Raw genomic sequence first — 18002 nt, 5'->3', positions numbered from 1 at the left:
CACATTTTCTGTATCCATTCCTCTGTTGAAGGGCATCTGGGTTCTTTCCAGCTTCTTGCTAGTATAAATAAGGCTGCTATGAACATAATGGAGCATGTGTCTTTGTTGTATGTTGGGCACCTTTTGGGTATATGCCCAAGAGAGGTATAGCTGGGTCCTCAGGTAGTTTAATATCCAATTTTCTGAGGAACCTCCAGACTGATTTCCAGAATGGTTGTACCAGTCTGTAATCCCACCAACAATGGAGGAGTGTTCCTCTTTCTCCCCATCCTAGCCAGCATTTGCTGTCACCTGAGATTTTAATCTTAGCCATTCCTACTGGTGTGAGGTGAAATCTCAGGGTTGTTTTGATTTGCATTTCCCTTATGACTAAAGATGTTGAACATTTCTTTAGGTGTTTCTCAGCCATTCGGCATTCCTCAGATATGAATTCTTTGCTTAGCTCTGATCCCCATTTTTTAATAGGTTTATTTGTCTCTCTGCAGTCTAACTTCTTGAGTTCTTTGTATATTTTGGATATAAGCCCTCTATCAGTTGTAGGATTGGTAAACATCTTTCCCCAATCTGTTGGTTGTGGTTTTGTCCTAAACACAGTGTCCTTTGCCTTACAGAAGCTTTGCAGTTTTATGAGATCCCATTTGTTGATTCTTGATCTTAGAGCATAAGCCATTGGTGTTTTGTTCAGGAAATTTTCTCCCGTGCCCATGTGTTCGAGATGCTTCCCCATATTTTCTTCTATTAGTTTGAGTGTATCTGGTTTGATGTGGAGGTCCTTGATCCACTTGGACTTAAGCTTTGTACAGGGTGATAATCATGGATTTTATTATGTTATATTCGTATATGGATGTGAGATTATGTTTTTGTGCTTTTCTTCTTTTGTTTTGTTGCCAAGATGATTAGTTTCTTGCTTTTGCTAGGGTGTAGCTCCTCTCCTTATGTTGGGATTTACCATTTATTATCCTTTGTAGGGCTGGATTTATAGAAAGATATTGTGTAAATTTGGTTTTGTCATGGAATATCTTGGTTTCTCCATCTATGTTAATTGCGAGTTTTGCATGATATAGTAACCCGGGCTGGCATTTGTGTTTTCTTAGTGTCTGTATGACATCTGTCCAGGATCTTCTGGCTTTCATAGTCTGGTTAGAAGTCTGGTGTAATTCTGATAGGTCTGTCTTTATATGTTACTTGACCTTTTTCCCTTACTGCTTTTAATATTCTTTCTTTGTTTTGTGTATTTGGTGTTTTCACTATTATGTGACGTGAGGGCTTTCTCTTCTGGTCCTATCTATTTGGAGATCCATAGGCTTTTTGTATGTCTATGGGTATCTCTTTTTTTAGGTTAGGGAAGTTTTCTTCTATGATTTTGTTGAAGATATTTACTGGTCCTTTCAGCTGGGAGGCTTCATTCTCTTCTGTACCTGTTATCCTTAGGTTTGATCTTCTCATTGAGTCCTGGATTTCCTGTATGTTTTGGACCAGTAGCTTTTTCTGCTTTACATTATCTTTGACAGTTGTGTTAATGATTTCTATGGAATCTTCTGCTCCTGAGATTCTCTCTTCTATCTCTTGTATTCTGTTGGTGATGCTTGTATCTACGGCTCCTTGTCTCTTCCTTTGGTTTTCTATATCGAGGCTTGTTTCCCTTTGTGCTTTTTTTTTATTGCTTCTACTTCCATTTTTAATTCTTTCACCTGTTTGATTGTGTTTTCCTGTAATTCTTTCAGGGATTTTTGTGATCCCTTTCTATAGGCTTCTACTTGTTTATTTATGTTTTCCTGCATTTCTCTAATTGAGTTGTTTATGTCTTTCTTGAAGTCCTCTGTCATCATGATCAAATGTGATTTAAAATCAAGATCTTGCTTTTCTGGTGTGTTTGCTTTGGTGGGAGAATTGAGCTCCGATGATGCCATGTATTCTTAGTTTCTGTTGCTTGGGTTCCTGCACTTGCCTCTCCTCATCAGGTTGTCTCTGGTGTTACCTTGTTCTGCTATTTCTGACAGTGGCTAGACCGTCCCATAATCCTGTGCATCAGGAGTGCTGTAGACCTGTTTTCCTGTTTTCTTTCAGCCAGTTATGAGAACAGAGTGTTCTGCTTTTAGGCGTGTAGTCTTTCCTGTCTACTGTTCTTCAGGTGTTCCTGTGGGCATGTGTCCTGAGTCCATCAGGCAGGTCACTTGGAGCAGAAAAGTTGTTCTTACCTGTGGTCCTGGGCCTGAAGTTGCTCCTGGGGGCTGCTTTTGAGCTCTTTATGAGGATGGCAACCTGCCCTGCCTTTTCCCGGGTCCCTGTGCACAAGGGTCCCAGATGGTGTTAGGTGTTTTCCTCTGGAGTCAGAAATGTGGGGAGAGTGTAGTCTCTTCTGGCTTCCCAGGCGTGTCTGCCTCTCTGAATGTTTAACCCTCCCTCCCATGAGATTTGGGTGCAGGGAGCAGTTGACCAGGTCCCTTCAGATCCTGGCTGGGTCTAGACCACACGGGACCTGTTGCTTGAGTGCCCCTATCTTCTTGTTCCCAGAGCCCTATACAGTTTCCTCTTGGGCCAGGGTTGTGGGCAAGAGTGTGCAGTATTGGAGGTCTCTCCTACTCTGCAGTCTCAGGAGTGCCCACCTGTCTGGGCGGTGAGATTTCTCTCCCATGGGGTTTGGGAGCTGTGGGCCGGGATCAGTGAGGTTCGGTCTCCAGCTAGAAACCAGAAGTGTCCTGTCCCAGAGGAATTTTGCCTCTGTGTGTCCTGAGTCCACCAGGGAAGTCACTTGGAGCAGAAAAGTTGGTCTTACCTGTGGTCCCGGGCCTGAAGTTGCTCCTGAGGGCTGCTTTTGTGCTCTCCGTGAGGGCAACAACCAGAAGTCCTGCCCCGCCTTTTCCCAGGCTCCTATGCACAGGAGTCCCAGATGGCTTTAGGTGTTTTCCTCTTGAGTCAGAAATGTGGGCAGAGTGTAGTCACTTCTGGAGTCCCAGGCATATCTGCCCCTGTGAAGGCTTAGCTCTCCCTCCCACAGGATTTGGGTGCAGGGAGCTGTTGACCAGGTCTCTTCAGATCTGGGCTGTGTCTTGACCACTGGGAACCTGCAGCTTGAGTGCCAGTAGTTTACTTTCTAATGGAGAAGGTGATATCTGTCAAATTACTGTTTCAGTTTGTTTGTTTGTTTTTCATTATGGGATCATTTTTAAGTTTCTAGGATTGATGATAGCATTTGATTATTATAATTTTAATGAAAATTTTGGTAAACAGGTTCTGGTGTAGGTCAGTGTTTATTGTCTTTATATAGTCCATGAAGAACTGTAAAATGACAATGTAAACAAGCTATAAATTCTAATTCATAAAAATTGAAAATTTTAGACAAAAATATTTTAGCTAACACATGTTTTAAAAATCTACATTAGGAAGACAAAGAGATCTTTCCATGGTTAAGTGCACTGAGTTTTGTTCAGGGGGATCTATGTTCATTTTCCAGTATTCATATAGTGGCTCACAAGGATCTCTAATTTTATTATCAGGAATTTAAAACCCTCTAATGGCTTCAGGGGCACTGCATGCACATGGTATGCAAGCATATAGACAAAACACCCAAGCACATAATATAAAAATAGAATGAAAGAATATATATTATTTATCTTCATTTTAAGTGTTTTTAATGTATCTAGTACCATTTAAGTATTTGATACATAGTAACTATTATACATCCAGATAGGCAAATGGCTACATTTCTATCCCTTTTGTACATGAATATTAGTACCAAAAGCAGATCATATATTATGTTAGGTAGGAGGTGTTGATATCTTGTGAGCATTTAGTAACAATAGACATAACACAAATTGGCCAGAAATTGGATATTTAGGTAGTGTCAAGATTTCCAAAAAGAATCGAAAGGGTCTTACAGAAATGGACAAGGGGCAAAGTTTACTTCATATTCATTCTATTGAGGTTCAATGTATGAATAATGCATGAAACCTCCCTTGTTCAAGGAAATTGTGCTGAATTTCATTGGTCTGAAGTTAACAACTTCAATAATAATATACAAACTTAAAACCACAGCTGTTGCCAGGGCAATGTAGACATAAATTTCCCACCAACTCATCCTTTAGATAACCAATCTCTGTGTAGCACTCCTATGGACAAAAAGTGGAAGGAAGACCTAGAGAATAGCAAGTGTGATTTTTTTCTTCATGTGAGAAAGAGATTTCTAATTGAGAGACAACAAATTATCAAAGATATCCCAACAACTATCTGCGCTTTGATCAGAAAACATACACAGACTAATTCTACAAAGAATAAACTAGTTAAAATTTTAAATTAATGAAAAATGGGGGTATGCTAAAAAGAATTTTTATTGATGGTTATACATTTATGATTTTGAAATACAAGAGATCTGTGGGATGGTCTTTCAATAGCCACTGATATATGCCACATTCTGCTACTAGAACACCAGAAAAGATTATAATGTGACATTTCACTGGGACTGGGTATATTCTGTTTAAATTCTACATTTTTTTGCAATTACTTCTGACACGAGGTATGGATATTTTACTATTGTTTACAAAGGGGCAATATTTATAGCATCCATCTCTCTATTGTAGAGCATTTGGACTTTCTACTTTTTCCTCAGTTTTGACATCTTTCTCTTCTTCCTCCTCAGATAACTTCTCAACATTTTGCTTTTGCTCCTTAAGTTCTGTCCCAATAATTTTCTCTTCTTTCTTGTATGGCTTCTCAACATTATGTTTTATTTTCCCAGATAAAGCTGCAAAATGCTTCCTTCTTTGCTCATATTTTTTGTTCTCTAAATACAAAAGACAAAGTAAAAAGAAGGCACATGAACTAAAAATAGCAATCCAAACAATTGCTATGATGAAAATCACATGCTGCGTTAGTCTTTTGGGAGGGGGCCCACTATCAATACTGCCTCCAAAGCCCTTGTTCAGGCAGTTGGGTGGGGCCCAATGTTCGTTGCAGTGACAGTGATGTTTATTGTTGCATATGCCTCTCTTATTGCAGAACGTAGGCATACAAAGTTCCTCCCAGGGTGGCATAAAGACACATTTGCTTTCTAAGCACAAAAAGTCTGAACCACATTCTGTGCCATCCTTCACATCACCAATATCAGGTACACTCATCCCAAAATGGTAGTCAGTACTCCAGCAGCTAAAGCCATTGATGTGAGTCGAATGCACTGTAGAATGGTTGTGCAAACGAGGAACTTCTGTCACATTCTCACATTGAACTCTCCCACACAGAGCATCTTGCTTATTACATCGTATGTACTTAGTATTTTTCATACCACAGTGACCAAAGCGATCTCCTCTGCTGTTCATTGCTAGGTAGCAATTCTTATTTGCATTCTTTGCTCCTTCACCAAAAAGTTGTCTGCACTGTTGATCACGACTATTACATCTCTTTTGAAAGCAAATACTCCTGCCCTGACAGTAGACCCCATCCTCCACATACACATCTTCTGGGCATGCACCAGAGGTTCCATTGCACCACTCTGGGAGATCACATGGATTGTTACGTTCCCTACACACTGTGCCTGATGGCATAAATTTGCAGTTTTGGCAACACTCTCCTGCAGCACATGCTGCCCCAGATACCAGAGTGCAGTTTTCTAAACAACATACATCCTGGGCACACAATTTTAAGGAACCACAATCACATTCCTCTTCATCTTCAATCACTCCATTTCCACACCGTTTCTTTGTAATAATAGTCTCTGGATTTGGGAAGTTGTGTAAACAAGTTTTTCTAAAAGTAGTCTCTAAAAATTGTTCATAACTACAGTTGCTGAATGCATCTGAGGGTGATAGCTTTTTGTTCATTATGCATATATTTCTCCCACATGTACAATAGTTCCCTTCATCATTCATCATGCCCAGCACATGACCAATCTCATGTGTCATATATGTCCTAAATGAAGCCAGTCTATCATCCATAATGCACTCTAAACCACAATTCAAATTAATATTACACACCCCTGAAAAATATGACGCAGTAAGATCATTAACACAAAAATCCTGCTTCACAATAATATGTGCGGAATCATGAACCACACGTTTATTGAAGCTGAATTGCTTCCATTTGCAGAAATTTTCCATCATGTGGTGTGTTGTAGTTACTTTATAGGGGTTTCCTGCATTCCAAATTTCTATTGCAATTAGAACCACATCAAGATTAACTGAGCGATAAATATCATCTACTAAATTGACTCCCATGACTACATCCATCTCCACAATTGATGAATTACTATTCCTGAAAATGAATCTTCCATGATCTACCACAATTGCTAATTCAAGAAACCATTGGTGTAGCAACCATCCTATATAAGAACTTTGCATCAGAGTGGAATTGTCATTCTCTTGAAACTTCAGTTGTTCTGCAATTTCTTCTTTGGTTAGTATACACCCTGTGGGTGTATACTCTGTGTCCTCCATATCCATCTTATACACTAGATGTTCAAATGTGGCAGAAACCACTTTGGGCTTGATTTCATAAGTGATTCCATTTGTCTGCAGCATTCCTTGAATGTTTCCTAAACAAGTAGTAAGAGTAACCATGGAGTTTGGATCCCCTTCCACATAACCATGGTAATAGCAGTCATTCTGGACAAAAGGCTGGTCTTCGAGAAGCGCACCCTGGTCAGTGTAGGTGAACACAGTGAGAGATCTGGATACCAATTTCTTCTTGGCCTTCATGTGGACAATGTGTCTTTGGCCCCCAAAGTGCAGGCTGTAAGAGATCCAGCCTGGATCTTCAGTACTTCTATAAGTGCCTGTGATTCTCAAGGGTATCACTACTTCAGGGGGACTGTGATTTTGGGATCTCCCAATTGGTGGACATCCAAAGAAGAACAGAGACAATTCCAGACACAGTGGCAAAAAGGTAATCTTCACATGTTCCAAGGTCTCCAACACTGTCATTATGAAGTAAGGATTGAAAGAGAATTATATAGAACAGGAGTTACTGCCAGTATGCCTCTTCTCTTTGTAGGTAGTGGTCACATTTAATGGACTGTCTTCCAGAGGAGTCGATCCATATTGGGGAAAACTAAAGATAAAAACAGAAAGGATGGCAAAAAGAGATTTGGGAATGGGCAGACCAGGTGGAACAGAAAGAACACAAAATAAAGGGATTAAATTGGATTAATGAGTAACTCATGGCATGACTTGCAAATATAATAACTTAGGAAAAATCTCAGTAATTCCTCCTTTGAATTTCAAATGACTCTTTATATTAATTAGTAGAAATACACAAACATATATATTATTTTAACACATATATTAATCACATTTTAATGAAATTCTATGCAGTGTTTTTTTTATCTTTATTAACTTTAGTAATTCTTATTTACATTTCAATTATAATTCCCTTTCCCAGTTTCCAGGCCAACATCCCCCTAACCCCCCCTCCCCTTCTATATGGGTGTTCCCCTCCCCATCCTCCCCCCATTACCACCCTCCCCCCAACAATCACGTTCACTGTTCACTAGGTGTTCAGTCTTGGCAGGACCAAGGGCTTCCCCTTCCACTGGTGCTCTTACTAGTATGCAGTGTTTCTACTTCTGTTACCTCTGTCTAATCCTAAGAAAAATTAAATCATTAAAGTATTACTAATAATTCCTTATTATCCATGGCAATGGGTAAGTTCAGTGGTATAGACACATAGGCACATAAAAAGGTAGAATTGTAAATGGGAATAGTTTAGGTTATCAGACATATGTTACTCAAAGGTTTTTATATCTAGTTTTAATGTTTTTTTGTTAAGCCTCTAAACATATTAAATGAAAAAGCCTCAAACAAGCTAGTGATAGAACAGTTAGAGACATGATAATATGGAGAAAACAAACTGTGTTCATAAATTAAAAGGAAGTCAATGAACCTCAAGAAGAAGAGAGAAGTTTTGGCAAATAGAGTGCTGTTGTTTGGGACAATGCTTATATGAATGTCCCTGAAAATTTTAGAATTATATGCTGTAACCTCTAACCAACCAGCATTCAGAGAAATTTATCTCATAAAGTTAATCACATAGAGAGATGAGTGTGTGTGTGTGTGTGCACACACACACATGTCAATCACTAAAATAACAAATCTTAAATACTAAAATGTGAAATTTATTATTATGCTACTAACAGAATTACAGGCAACTTTGTTTCTTTGTTTTTGAATAAAACATGAATGAAATCGTATTATATGCATGCACTGTACATGCTACAGACCCAAACAACTTGGTCATACAGAGCAAATGCTTAGGTCTAGCACTTAAGACAAAAATATGTTCTAAGAACATGTAAAATTATATTGTTTTATGTATGATTCCTATGGATTTATTTTTCTTTCTGTTACCTATTGAATGTATCCACATACTTAATTAGTTTACTAAAGAAAGGAATTTATTAATGAAGCTAAAGATTCCTACACTGGTTACAGTGAAAATCTGCCATTAAAGTATCACACCAAAGAAAAACATACCACCATAGTAAATATAAAATAAATATTGCCAATATCAAACATCTTTCTATATCCAGTCTTAGACTCACTTTTTTTTTCAGTTTTTTTTTTGTTGTTTTTGTTCTATGTGCTTTTACTGGTCTTCTTCGAGTAACTACTGTGATATCACCTATGGGATATTCCTTTTGTGGAAAATAGAAAGATCTCTTCTATAGACACATGCTTTTTGGAGAACTACTTAGTCCAATGTCATTGTACAAAAAAAAATTACCATAAGCAGAAGAGAACGTTTTTATTCTCAGAATATCAATATGCAATACACATAACCAGATACTTGGCTATGATATGCTTTGATTGCCAAAGCCAATTCTAGTTGCAACTCTGAAACACTATTACTGACTTTTCTTCCTTAGTCTTACACCAAACACCTAAACGTTTTTCACAGGAATTGAATGGCCAAGAGTCTTAAGAATATCCTCCCTGCTCATGCTAAGCTCATGAACCACCAACAAAATACACAATTTTTCACCTTGATAATTAATCTTAAACCAAATTTACCATGTGTTTAAGATTTCGACCTGTGCAGTATTAGCACATTTGAGTATCTAATTTATATATTGAAAATAATGATGTCTATTCATAACTGAAAATTACACTTCAAATTTACAAAGGACTCAAATATATTCTTAGGCTTCATGCTCCTGACATTGTTCGTGTCATCCGTATAGCCCATCTAAGAACCCCATAAGTTCAAGTGACTTTGTCAAAAATCCTCAACTCAATCTAGAATAATGCCCTTTTTCCTGTTATATGCTAGCAACACTGTTTGGAGTGAGAGGAAAATCATAATATACTTACTTAGAGGGATATTCAAATAGAAGATAGACAAAATTAGGAAAAGTAAGCCCTATACTTCACTATATGAAATCTTGAATGGGCATTCATTTCAAACATTCCTTTATTATTAATGATCTGAGCTTTATTGTATAAATGCTTTCTTAATTTCCTGGTTTTGGAATTTAAATGCCAGAGGTACTCATACTGGTTAGAATAAAGTACCTCAGTGTGACTTTAACCAAACAAGTAAAAGATCTGTATGATAAGAACTTCAAGCCTCTGAAGAAAGAAATTGAAGATCTCAGAAGATGGAAAGATCGCCCATGCTCATGGATTGGCAGGATTAATATAGTAAAAATGGCCATTTTACCAAAAGTGATCTACAGATTCAATGCAATCCCCATCAAAATACCAATCCAATTCTTCAAAGAGTTAGACAGAACAATTTGCAAATTCATCTGGAATAACAAAAAACCCAGGATAGCTAAAACTATCCTCAACAATAAAAGGACTCCAGGGGGAATCACTATCCCTGAACTCAAGCAGTATTACAGAGCAATAGTTATAAAAACTGCATGGTATTGGTACAGAGACAGACAGATAGACCAATGGAACAGAATCAAAGACCCAGAAATGAACCCACACACCTAAGGTCACTTGATTTTTGACAAAGGAGCCAAAACCATCCAATGGAAAAAAGATAGCCTTTTCAGCAAATGGTGCTGGTTCAACTGGAGTTCAGCATGTAGAAGAATGCAGATCTATCCATGGTTATCACCCTGTACAAAGCTTAAGTCCAAGTGGATCAAGGACCTCCACATCAAACCAGATACATTCAAACTAATAGAAGAAAAAGTGGGGAAGCATCTCGAACACATGGGCACTGGAGAAAATTTCCTGAACAAACCACCAATAGCTTATGCTCTAAGATCAAGAATCGACAAATGGGATCTCATAAAACTGCAAAGCTTCTGTAAAGCAAAGGACACTGTGGTTAGGACAAAACGGCAACCAACAGATTGGGAAAAGATGTCTACCAATCTTACAACTGATAGAGGCTTATATCCAAAATGTACAAAGAACTCAAGAAGTTAGACCGCAGAGAGACAAATAACTCTATTAAAAATGGGGTTCAGAGCTAAACAAAGAATTCACAGCTGAGGAATGCCAAATACCTAAAGAAATGTTCAACATCTTTAGTCATAAGGGAAATGCAATTCAAAACAACCCTGAGATTTCATCTCACACCAGTGAGAATGGCTAAGATCAAAATCTCAGGTGACAGCAAATGCTGGCGAAGATGTGGAGAAAGAGGAACACTCCTCCATTGTTGGTGGGTTTGCAGACTGGTACAACCATTCTGGAAATCAGTCTGGAGGACCCAGCTATACATCTCTCGGGCATATACCCAAAAGATGCCACAACATATAACAAAGACATGTGCTCCACTATGTCCATAGCAGCCTTATTTATAATAGTCAGAATCTGGAAAGAACCCAGATGCCCTTCAACAGAGGAATGGATACAGAAAGTGTGGTACATCTATACAATGGAATATTACTCAGCTATCAAAAACAATGACTTTATGAAATTCATCGGCAAATGGAGGGTACTGGAAAATATCATCCTGTATGAGGTAACCCAATCACAGAAAAACACACATGGTATGCACTCATTGATAAGTAGATATTAGCCCAAATGCTTAAATTACCCTCAAGAAGGATGGTCAAAATGTGAATGCTTCACACCTTCTTTAAAAGGGAACAAGAATACCCTTGGCAGGGAATAGGGAGGCAAAGATTTAAACAGAGACAGAAGGAACACCCATTCAGAGCCTGCCCCACATGTCCCCATACATATACAGCCACCCAATTAGACAAGATGGATGAAGCAAAGTGCCAGCAACAGGAACCGGATGTAGATCTCTCCTGAGAGACACAGCCAGAATACAGCAAATACATAGGCGAATGCCAGCAGCAAACCTCTGAACTGAGAACAGGACCCCCGTTGAAGGAATCAGAGAAAGGACTGGAAGAGCTTGAAGGGGCTCGAGACCCCATATGAACAGCAATGCCAAGCAACCAGAGCTTCCAGGGACTAAGCCACTACACTATACATGGACTGACCCTGGGCTCCACCCTCATAGGTAGCAATGAATAGCCTAGTAAGAGCACCAGTGGAAGGGGAAGCCCTTGGTCCTGCTAAGACTGAACCCCCAGTGAATGTGATTGTTGTGGGGAAGGTGGTAATGGGGGAGGATGGGGAGAGGAACACCCATATAGGAGGGGAAGGGGAGGGGTTAGGGGGATGTTGGCCTGGAAACTGGGAAAGGGAATAACAATCGAAATGTAAATAACAAATACTCAAGTTAATAAAGAAAAAAAGGAAAAAAAGAATATTAATGGCTCACACAGGCTCATATATTTGAATGCTTAGTCACCAGGACATGGGTCTCTTTGATAGGATTAGAAAGATTAGGAGGTCTAGTCTTCTTTCTCTCTCTCTCTCTCCCTCCCTCCATCCCTCCCCCTCTCTCTTTCTCTCTCTCTGCCTCTGCCTGCAGATCAGTATATACCATGCTTACTACCTTGCTAATAATGGACTAAATGCATGAAATTGTAGGCAAGCATTCAAATATCTTGGTATGATGTCTCTTCGTAGCAATAGTACACTAATGAAGTTGGTACTTTCAGTGGGGTCAGCAATATAATAGTGACTAAGACAGCTGAATGTCAACATTATCTTTTTATGTTTTGGATAAGTAAATTTCAATATTGATAATTTGAATGGTATAACCAATACACCTTCATTCAATATTTGATTAATTAGAGAATCAAATATTATTATGAGTTTTTGCTTTGCCTTTGAAGAGAGGTAGCAGGAAGGTATTTCATGTTGAAAATCGACCTCCTGCTTAGAGTAAAAGATGTGTCTCAGGAAGGAATCAACATTTAATTGAAGACTCACTTCACTGAATCACAGAGCTCACAGGATAAAACAAAAATCCCAAGATAGACCAGTCAAGGCAACACTTCCAACTTGAGAGTCAAATACTGATGTATGAAGTTGCTTTTCATGCTTTTCAATAACAGATTTAGTGATTATTATGAATGTATATTTCATTCATGTTTGAAAAATCATTTATTAATTTAGTACATCTGTGAATGACCTTAAATAATAATCCCACAACCAAGTAATAGAATATTTAACAATGAAAATGGTACAGTTAGCATGTATTTTTCACCTGTTACATTGGCTTTTACAGTATCCCCAGAGACAAAAGCAACTTAGAGAATATAGTAGTTTGATAATTTTGTGTAAAGTACCATCAGGGTACAGAGTATCCATATATCATATTTGATAGATTCTCCTTTCTTCTCTTTAGTCTCATATTTATTATTCTCTTTACCATAATTACTACTGGCCTTCTCTTTCTAACATGTAGCCTTATTGAGTGTGTCTCACTGTATGACTAATCACATCAAATAAAAATAGTTTAGCACCAATGTACAAATAAAATTATTATCCAAAATTCTATTTGTCTTCTTAATGTTTTATATACATGCATTTAGACCATAATTCCTTATCATATATGTGTATATATGTGTGTATATTCAAATATGCATAAATATAGTCCCTTTTTTCATAGAACATAACAGTTGAAAGCTCACCAATAGATGAATTATTGGATCCCACTCTCTTTAGTAGTTTCAGCCTTTTTCAAGATTGTTTATAATAGCCACCTACATGGACTAACATTTTTATTTGAGACATCACATAACAAAGGTAAGCATAAAGTCTGTGTATCAATTGTCTCTCATTTAAGTTCTAGAATATCTGCCTAGTAACAAGGTTCTCTGAGTTCTACAGAAACAGACAAGTGACTGCATTTCCTTCCTCCCCCTAGTTCTATACCATTTATACCAACCCTTGTTACAAAGTACCTCAATATGAAGAAATTGGATTTCACTGGTTGCAGCTACTCTTCTATGTGGATGAATTTAATTTCCTTCTGTGGATGTATATGCCTTCTTTGTACAGCACAATTAAATTACTTTATTTCTCACTATTCCCTCATATTGTTACCGTGCTGCCAAGTTATTTTCTTAAAATAGAACCATATTATGACATATTACAAATACATTGCATTCTAGAAGAAACACCAACTGCATTTGAAATACTGTCCCTGAACCCTGGGCATCAGCAATCATCTGTATCTTTCTTTGAAAAGACACTAACACAGAGAGACATATCATTATATGGATATTCTCTGCATATTACATAGAACTTTGGCCACCATAAAGGGCAAGACTAGAAATTAGAGAATAATAAAATTCATAAAACAATGGTATCAGAATAAATTTTATATAAGTTGAGTGCCTGACCTTTTAGAAATCCTACCCTGAAGTCACTACATTAATCCAGTGGTTGTTAGAAGTCACAGGAAAAATCATTTATTATTCTTGACAACTCACTTTTCAGTGAGAGGTTAGGATTAGGATTAGGGGGATGAGCAAGAATTCATGAATGGTATTAAAATAAAAAAGTTTTAAGTATGGATACAGTTATGAGTGTGGAAAAAATTGAAAAATTGAAATTTAGAAGTTCAATTTACTAAGAGAAGTGTATTTAGTTAAATTGAGTCAAGATTACAGTCTGTGTATCAAGAAGAGAAAGTAGGAATGTGTAGCTCAACAATCTTGGCAAACGTAACTGGCATTCTTTGGAGATGTATAAGGATCAAATGGATCTGATACAAATACAAGTGCTAATAGACTTAGCTCATCTATCAACTCTTTGGAATCTTGATCATTTCTAGAGCATTTCCATAACAGGACATTGATAAAATTCAAAAAAAAGTTTCTTTTCCAATTTTCTACATAGTATCTATTAGACTCATTACTTACACAGGGTAGCCTGAAAATCTCATCTTCTTGTTCCAGCTTCTGAAATATAGCTTCTCAAACACAGCCTTGTGGCAGAACTAGTTCTTAAAAGATAACATTTAATGGCCTGGAAAAATGGCTCAGAGCATTGACTGCTCTTCCTAAGGATCTCAGTTCTTATGTGGTACCTCATACCCAGCTGTAACTTTGGGTGCAAGGAATCTAACACACTTTTCTTGTCTATATGAGCACCAAGCATGGTATACAAGCACATGCAGGTAAAACATCTACACAAGTATTTTTAAAAAATAAAATTGGACTCCATAAGCTTCCTTTCTTTGTTTCCTAGGAATGAATAAAAATAATGTATAATTAGCTTCTAAATTCGTCAATGGGTGTTTTCAATTTCTGAATGTTTGAAGACCCCACCTCTAGAATCATGGTTTGTGTAGAGTCATACCTTTCGGAATATGCTGGGGTGGTTTATTGTATATTTATCCCTGTTGTTTATACAGTTCCTTATTTGTGGCTACATAAGGCAAATCTTCACCTGCTCTTCTTGTGTCACAAATGTCCTTCTTGTAAAGGGACATTTATTTGTATCAAATAATATGGGATTTAACTCAAGACTGTTGCAAGCATCAAGCAAAGTGATCACATAATGATAATGTGCTTATACAGCACATAAATAGCACTTTTAAATGTATATGTATTCAACTTCAGACCATATCTGTATGTGCAATAAGCATCTATACACAGAAACTGAGAAATAACTAGCAATCCAATAATGGTATGAGACTTCCTAAGATAATGTCAATGACAGTCTGAATATGCATTCATAAAATTGGACAAAAGTTTGTAACAAACAGGCCTGTCCACACATAAAGACTATGGTAAGAGAAAAAATTATTAGATGCAGACTATCAAAGATAAATCAAATATTTTATTTAAAAAGCAAGCATCAAAGAGGTTAAAAGGATTAAAATCATATTAAGTAAGTTTATGGCCTCTTCCTAAAAATAATGTTTGAAATCAATAATTGTGAAAAAGATGGAAAGATTCACATATATGATGAAACTAAGTAATGTGTCTTTTGCTTTATTTTATTTCTTAAATGACAGGTGTCTTATCCAATATTTCCCTCATATATGATGAACAAACCCTCTCCTATTCAATTATATTCACCATGCCTATGTCTTTAACAAACATGAGTCAATTTTCATTTTCAAAGACAAAAAGGAAATCACCGACTCTGGATAAATTAAAACAACAACAAAACAAGACAAACAAAACAAGAATCCATCTAGAACCTATGGAATGCACTAAAAGTAGTATTTGTTTTCAATTTTATGTCCATGAGTGTTGACTATGCAAATTTGCATGTATAATACATATTCAAAACCATTTATTTCTTGAAAAATTGAGATCACTTATAGCTAAATATAACTTTTTTCATAAGTAGACTATTATAAAATCTATTTTTAAAATGTTGAATTTGCATACTTGAAAAACTATTTCTCTGCTATTAGATAAGTCTTTGTAAAGCATCAGCATGTAACATAGAAACAAAATCTCCTTCTTTAATTAAAGATATTGATTAGCTCGAAAACAAAATAACCGCATGGAATTGATGCAATAAGATCTTCCACATGAACATCATTGTTAAAATAAAAATGATCGATGTATGTCCATATGTGTCCAACAAAGTGGGCATTTTTTGCATTTTCCAGAGAATGTTAGATACTTCACGGAAAACAGACACCAATGAGATAGAATCACCAGAGAGACAGCTGCAAGAAAGTAGAGTAGAGCCAAGAATCTTAAAGAGCTTAGAAATGGGTGTAGTATGAATCAAGCCTTAGGATGAAATTGGTCTGTGATTGCAGTGTGGTTTTACCCTGACTATGTTATTTAGCTGAGCTGTGCACAATCATCTGATTGTTGTTCTCAAAGAATAAACATGTGTTTTTTTAAGGAACGAGAACAGAACTAATTTAACCCTAATGATTTTACATTTAAGAAATAAGATTTCTTTCTATGCTTTATTTTATCTTCTTCAAAGAAATTGGGATACATATTTGTTCTGTGGCTTGGCTTCCCCCCCTCACTATTCCAAAGCTTTACTTAGATACATCATTACTAAAACCTTTATCAGGTCATGTTTTACATTAGCATCATTGTATGCATATACATTTATAGTTATTGCTAATTATTTGTCTATAATGATTAAAGACTAAACAGAATAGCAAATTAAGTGGAATGAGTAGTTGATTTAGTGAATAAAACAATCATATTTCCATGTAACTCAAAAGGCAGATGGCATCTTCTATGATTGAAAGTATCAGAAAATATCAGAACAATAGTGTAAAAGAAAAATGTAAACCCCAACCTGATAGTCACCTGCCACTTTAAAAAGAGTGTAATGTTCTCACACAAAATCCACTAAGATAATTTGAATTAACCACGGACTATACATCAAAAGTTATAATGTAGTCACAACAAAAACTGAAAGTTGTAGATGTATACTTGAAAATGAGCATCAAAAATAATCTTGGGGCAGGTGTGGTTCCACATAACTCTAATACCAGCACTCTAGAGACAGAGGCAGGTGGGTCTCTGTAAGTTTAAATGAGACAGACCTACATAAAAAGTACCAGGACATTCAGAACTATAAATAGAAACCCCGTATAAAAGTAAAGAATAATATAAAGTAAAATATATGCATTTATATATAAATTTAAATTAAATATTAAAAAGGATCATGGTTAACAAACACTTGGCAGTTATAGGAGACTTGAGGTGCAGACATGTAATTCCAGCTACTCATGGTGTTCTGTCAGGAGGGTCATAAACTCAAGACCCATCTAGGCTACACAGTGAGTTCAAGACCCACATAAGATGACTTAGTAACATTGTGTCTAATATTAAAGAAAAAATTAAAAAAAGCTTTAGTTCAATGGCACAGCTCTTGTATTGTTAGCATGATACCATAAATTTAATTCCAATTTTAAAAATGAAAATAATAGTGACCAAGGTTTTGGGGGGTTTCTGTTTTGTACTGTATTTTTTCCAAAGCAGACCTTTATTAGGAGTTTGGGTAGAAGACATCCTTGTTACATTTTGATAAAGAATTTGGAAATATATTGCCCATTTCCTGAAATTTTGAACAAGTCCTTATTTAATAGTAGACTAAGGCTGAGCATAGTAGCACACAGTTTTAATGCTAGCACTTGGGAGTTAGAGGCAGTGAGTTTGAAGCCACTCCGGTCTATAAAGCAGGTACCAGGACAGCCAGGGCTATAGAGAGACACCTTATCTCAAAAAACACAAACAAACAAGAGTAGTGAACTAATATATTTGGCTGAGGACCTTTTAAGACAGTATAACATGCAAGCTGAGTCATGGATATATTTTTTGTTGTTATTTTATTTATTTACATTTCAAATGTTGTCACCCCTCCTGGTTCCCCTCCGTTATCCCCCCCCCCCATTACATCCCCTTTCCTCTTTGCCTCTATGATGGTGATCCCCCGCCCACCTGCCATTCATGCCTCACAACTCTAGTATCCGCTATACTGGGGTATCAAGCCTCCACAGGAACAAGAGCCTCTCCTTCCGTTGGTGCTAGATAAGGCAATCTTCTCCTAAATATGTAGCTGAAGGCATGGGTTCCTCTGTGTGCACTCTTTGGTTGGTCGTTTAGTCCCTGGGAGCTCTGGGTCAGGTTAGTTGATACTGTTGTTCTGCCTATGCTGTTACAAACCCCTTCAGCTTTTTCAGTCCTTACACTAACTCTTACATTTGGGTCCCCTTGCTCAGTGCAATGGTTGGCTGTGAGTACC

General features: G+C 37.0%; 1 protein-coding gene across 2 annotated transcripts; it reads right to left on the bottom strand.

Annotated features, from left to right (window-relative positions):
• Nucleotides 1-4310: 4310 nt before the first annotated feature.
• Adam21 (ADAM metallopeptidase domain 21) lies at nt 4311-13396 on the bottom strand. 2 transcript variants are annotated; one of them, XM_063275971.1, is made up of 2 exons: nt 13220-13396; nt 4311-7038 (listed from the first exon to the last, which is right to left on the bottom strand). In XM_063275971.1, the coding sequence occupies exon 2, from the start codon at nt 6909-6911 to the stop codon at nt 4569-4571; it is 2343 nt and encodes a 780-aa protein (XP_063132041.1). In that variant the 5' UTR covers nt 6912-7038; nt 13220-13396; the 3' UTR covers nt 4311-4568. The 2 variants fall into 2 exon arrangements, with proteins under 2 accessions (XP_063132041.1, XP_017455846.3); XM_017600357.3 differs by lacking the exon at nt 13220-13396 and adding an exon at nt 12947-13116.
• Between the last annotated feature and the right edge of the window lie 4606 nt (nt 13397-18002).

This window comes from Rattus norvegicus, chromosome 16 (assembly GCF_036323735.1).
Source record: "Rattus norvegicus strain BN/NHsdMcwi chromosome 16, GRCr8, whole genome shotgun sequence".
Classification (NCBI taxonomy): domain Eukaryota; kingdom Metazoa; phylum Chordata; class Mammalia; order Rodentia; family Muridae; genus Rattus; species Rattus norvegicus.
The sequence above is the reverse complement of the archived record's forward strand: the minus strand, read 5'-3'. Positions and strand labels throughout refer to the sequence as shown.

Bases quoted from the DNA above. Each gene is read 5' to 3' on its own strand.
- Adam21 (XM_063275971.1), bottom strand. From the start codon at position 6,911: ATGACAGTGTTGGAGACCTTGGAACATGTGAAGATTACCTTTTTGCCA.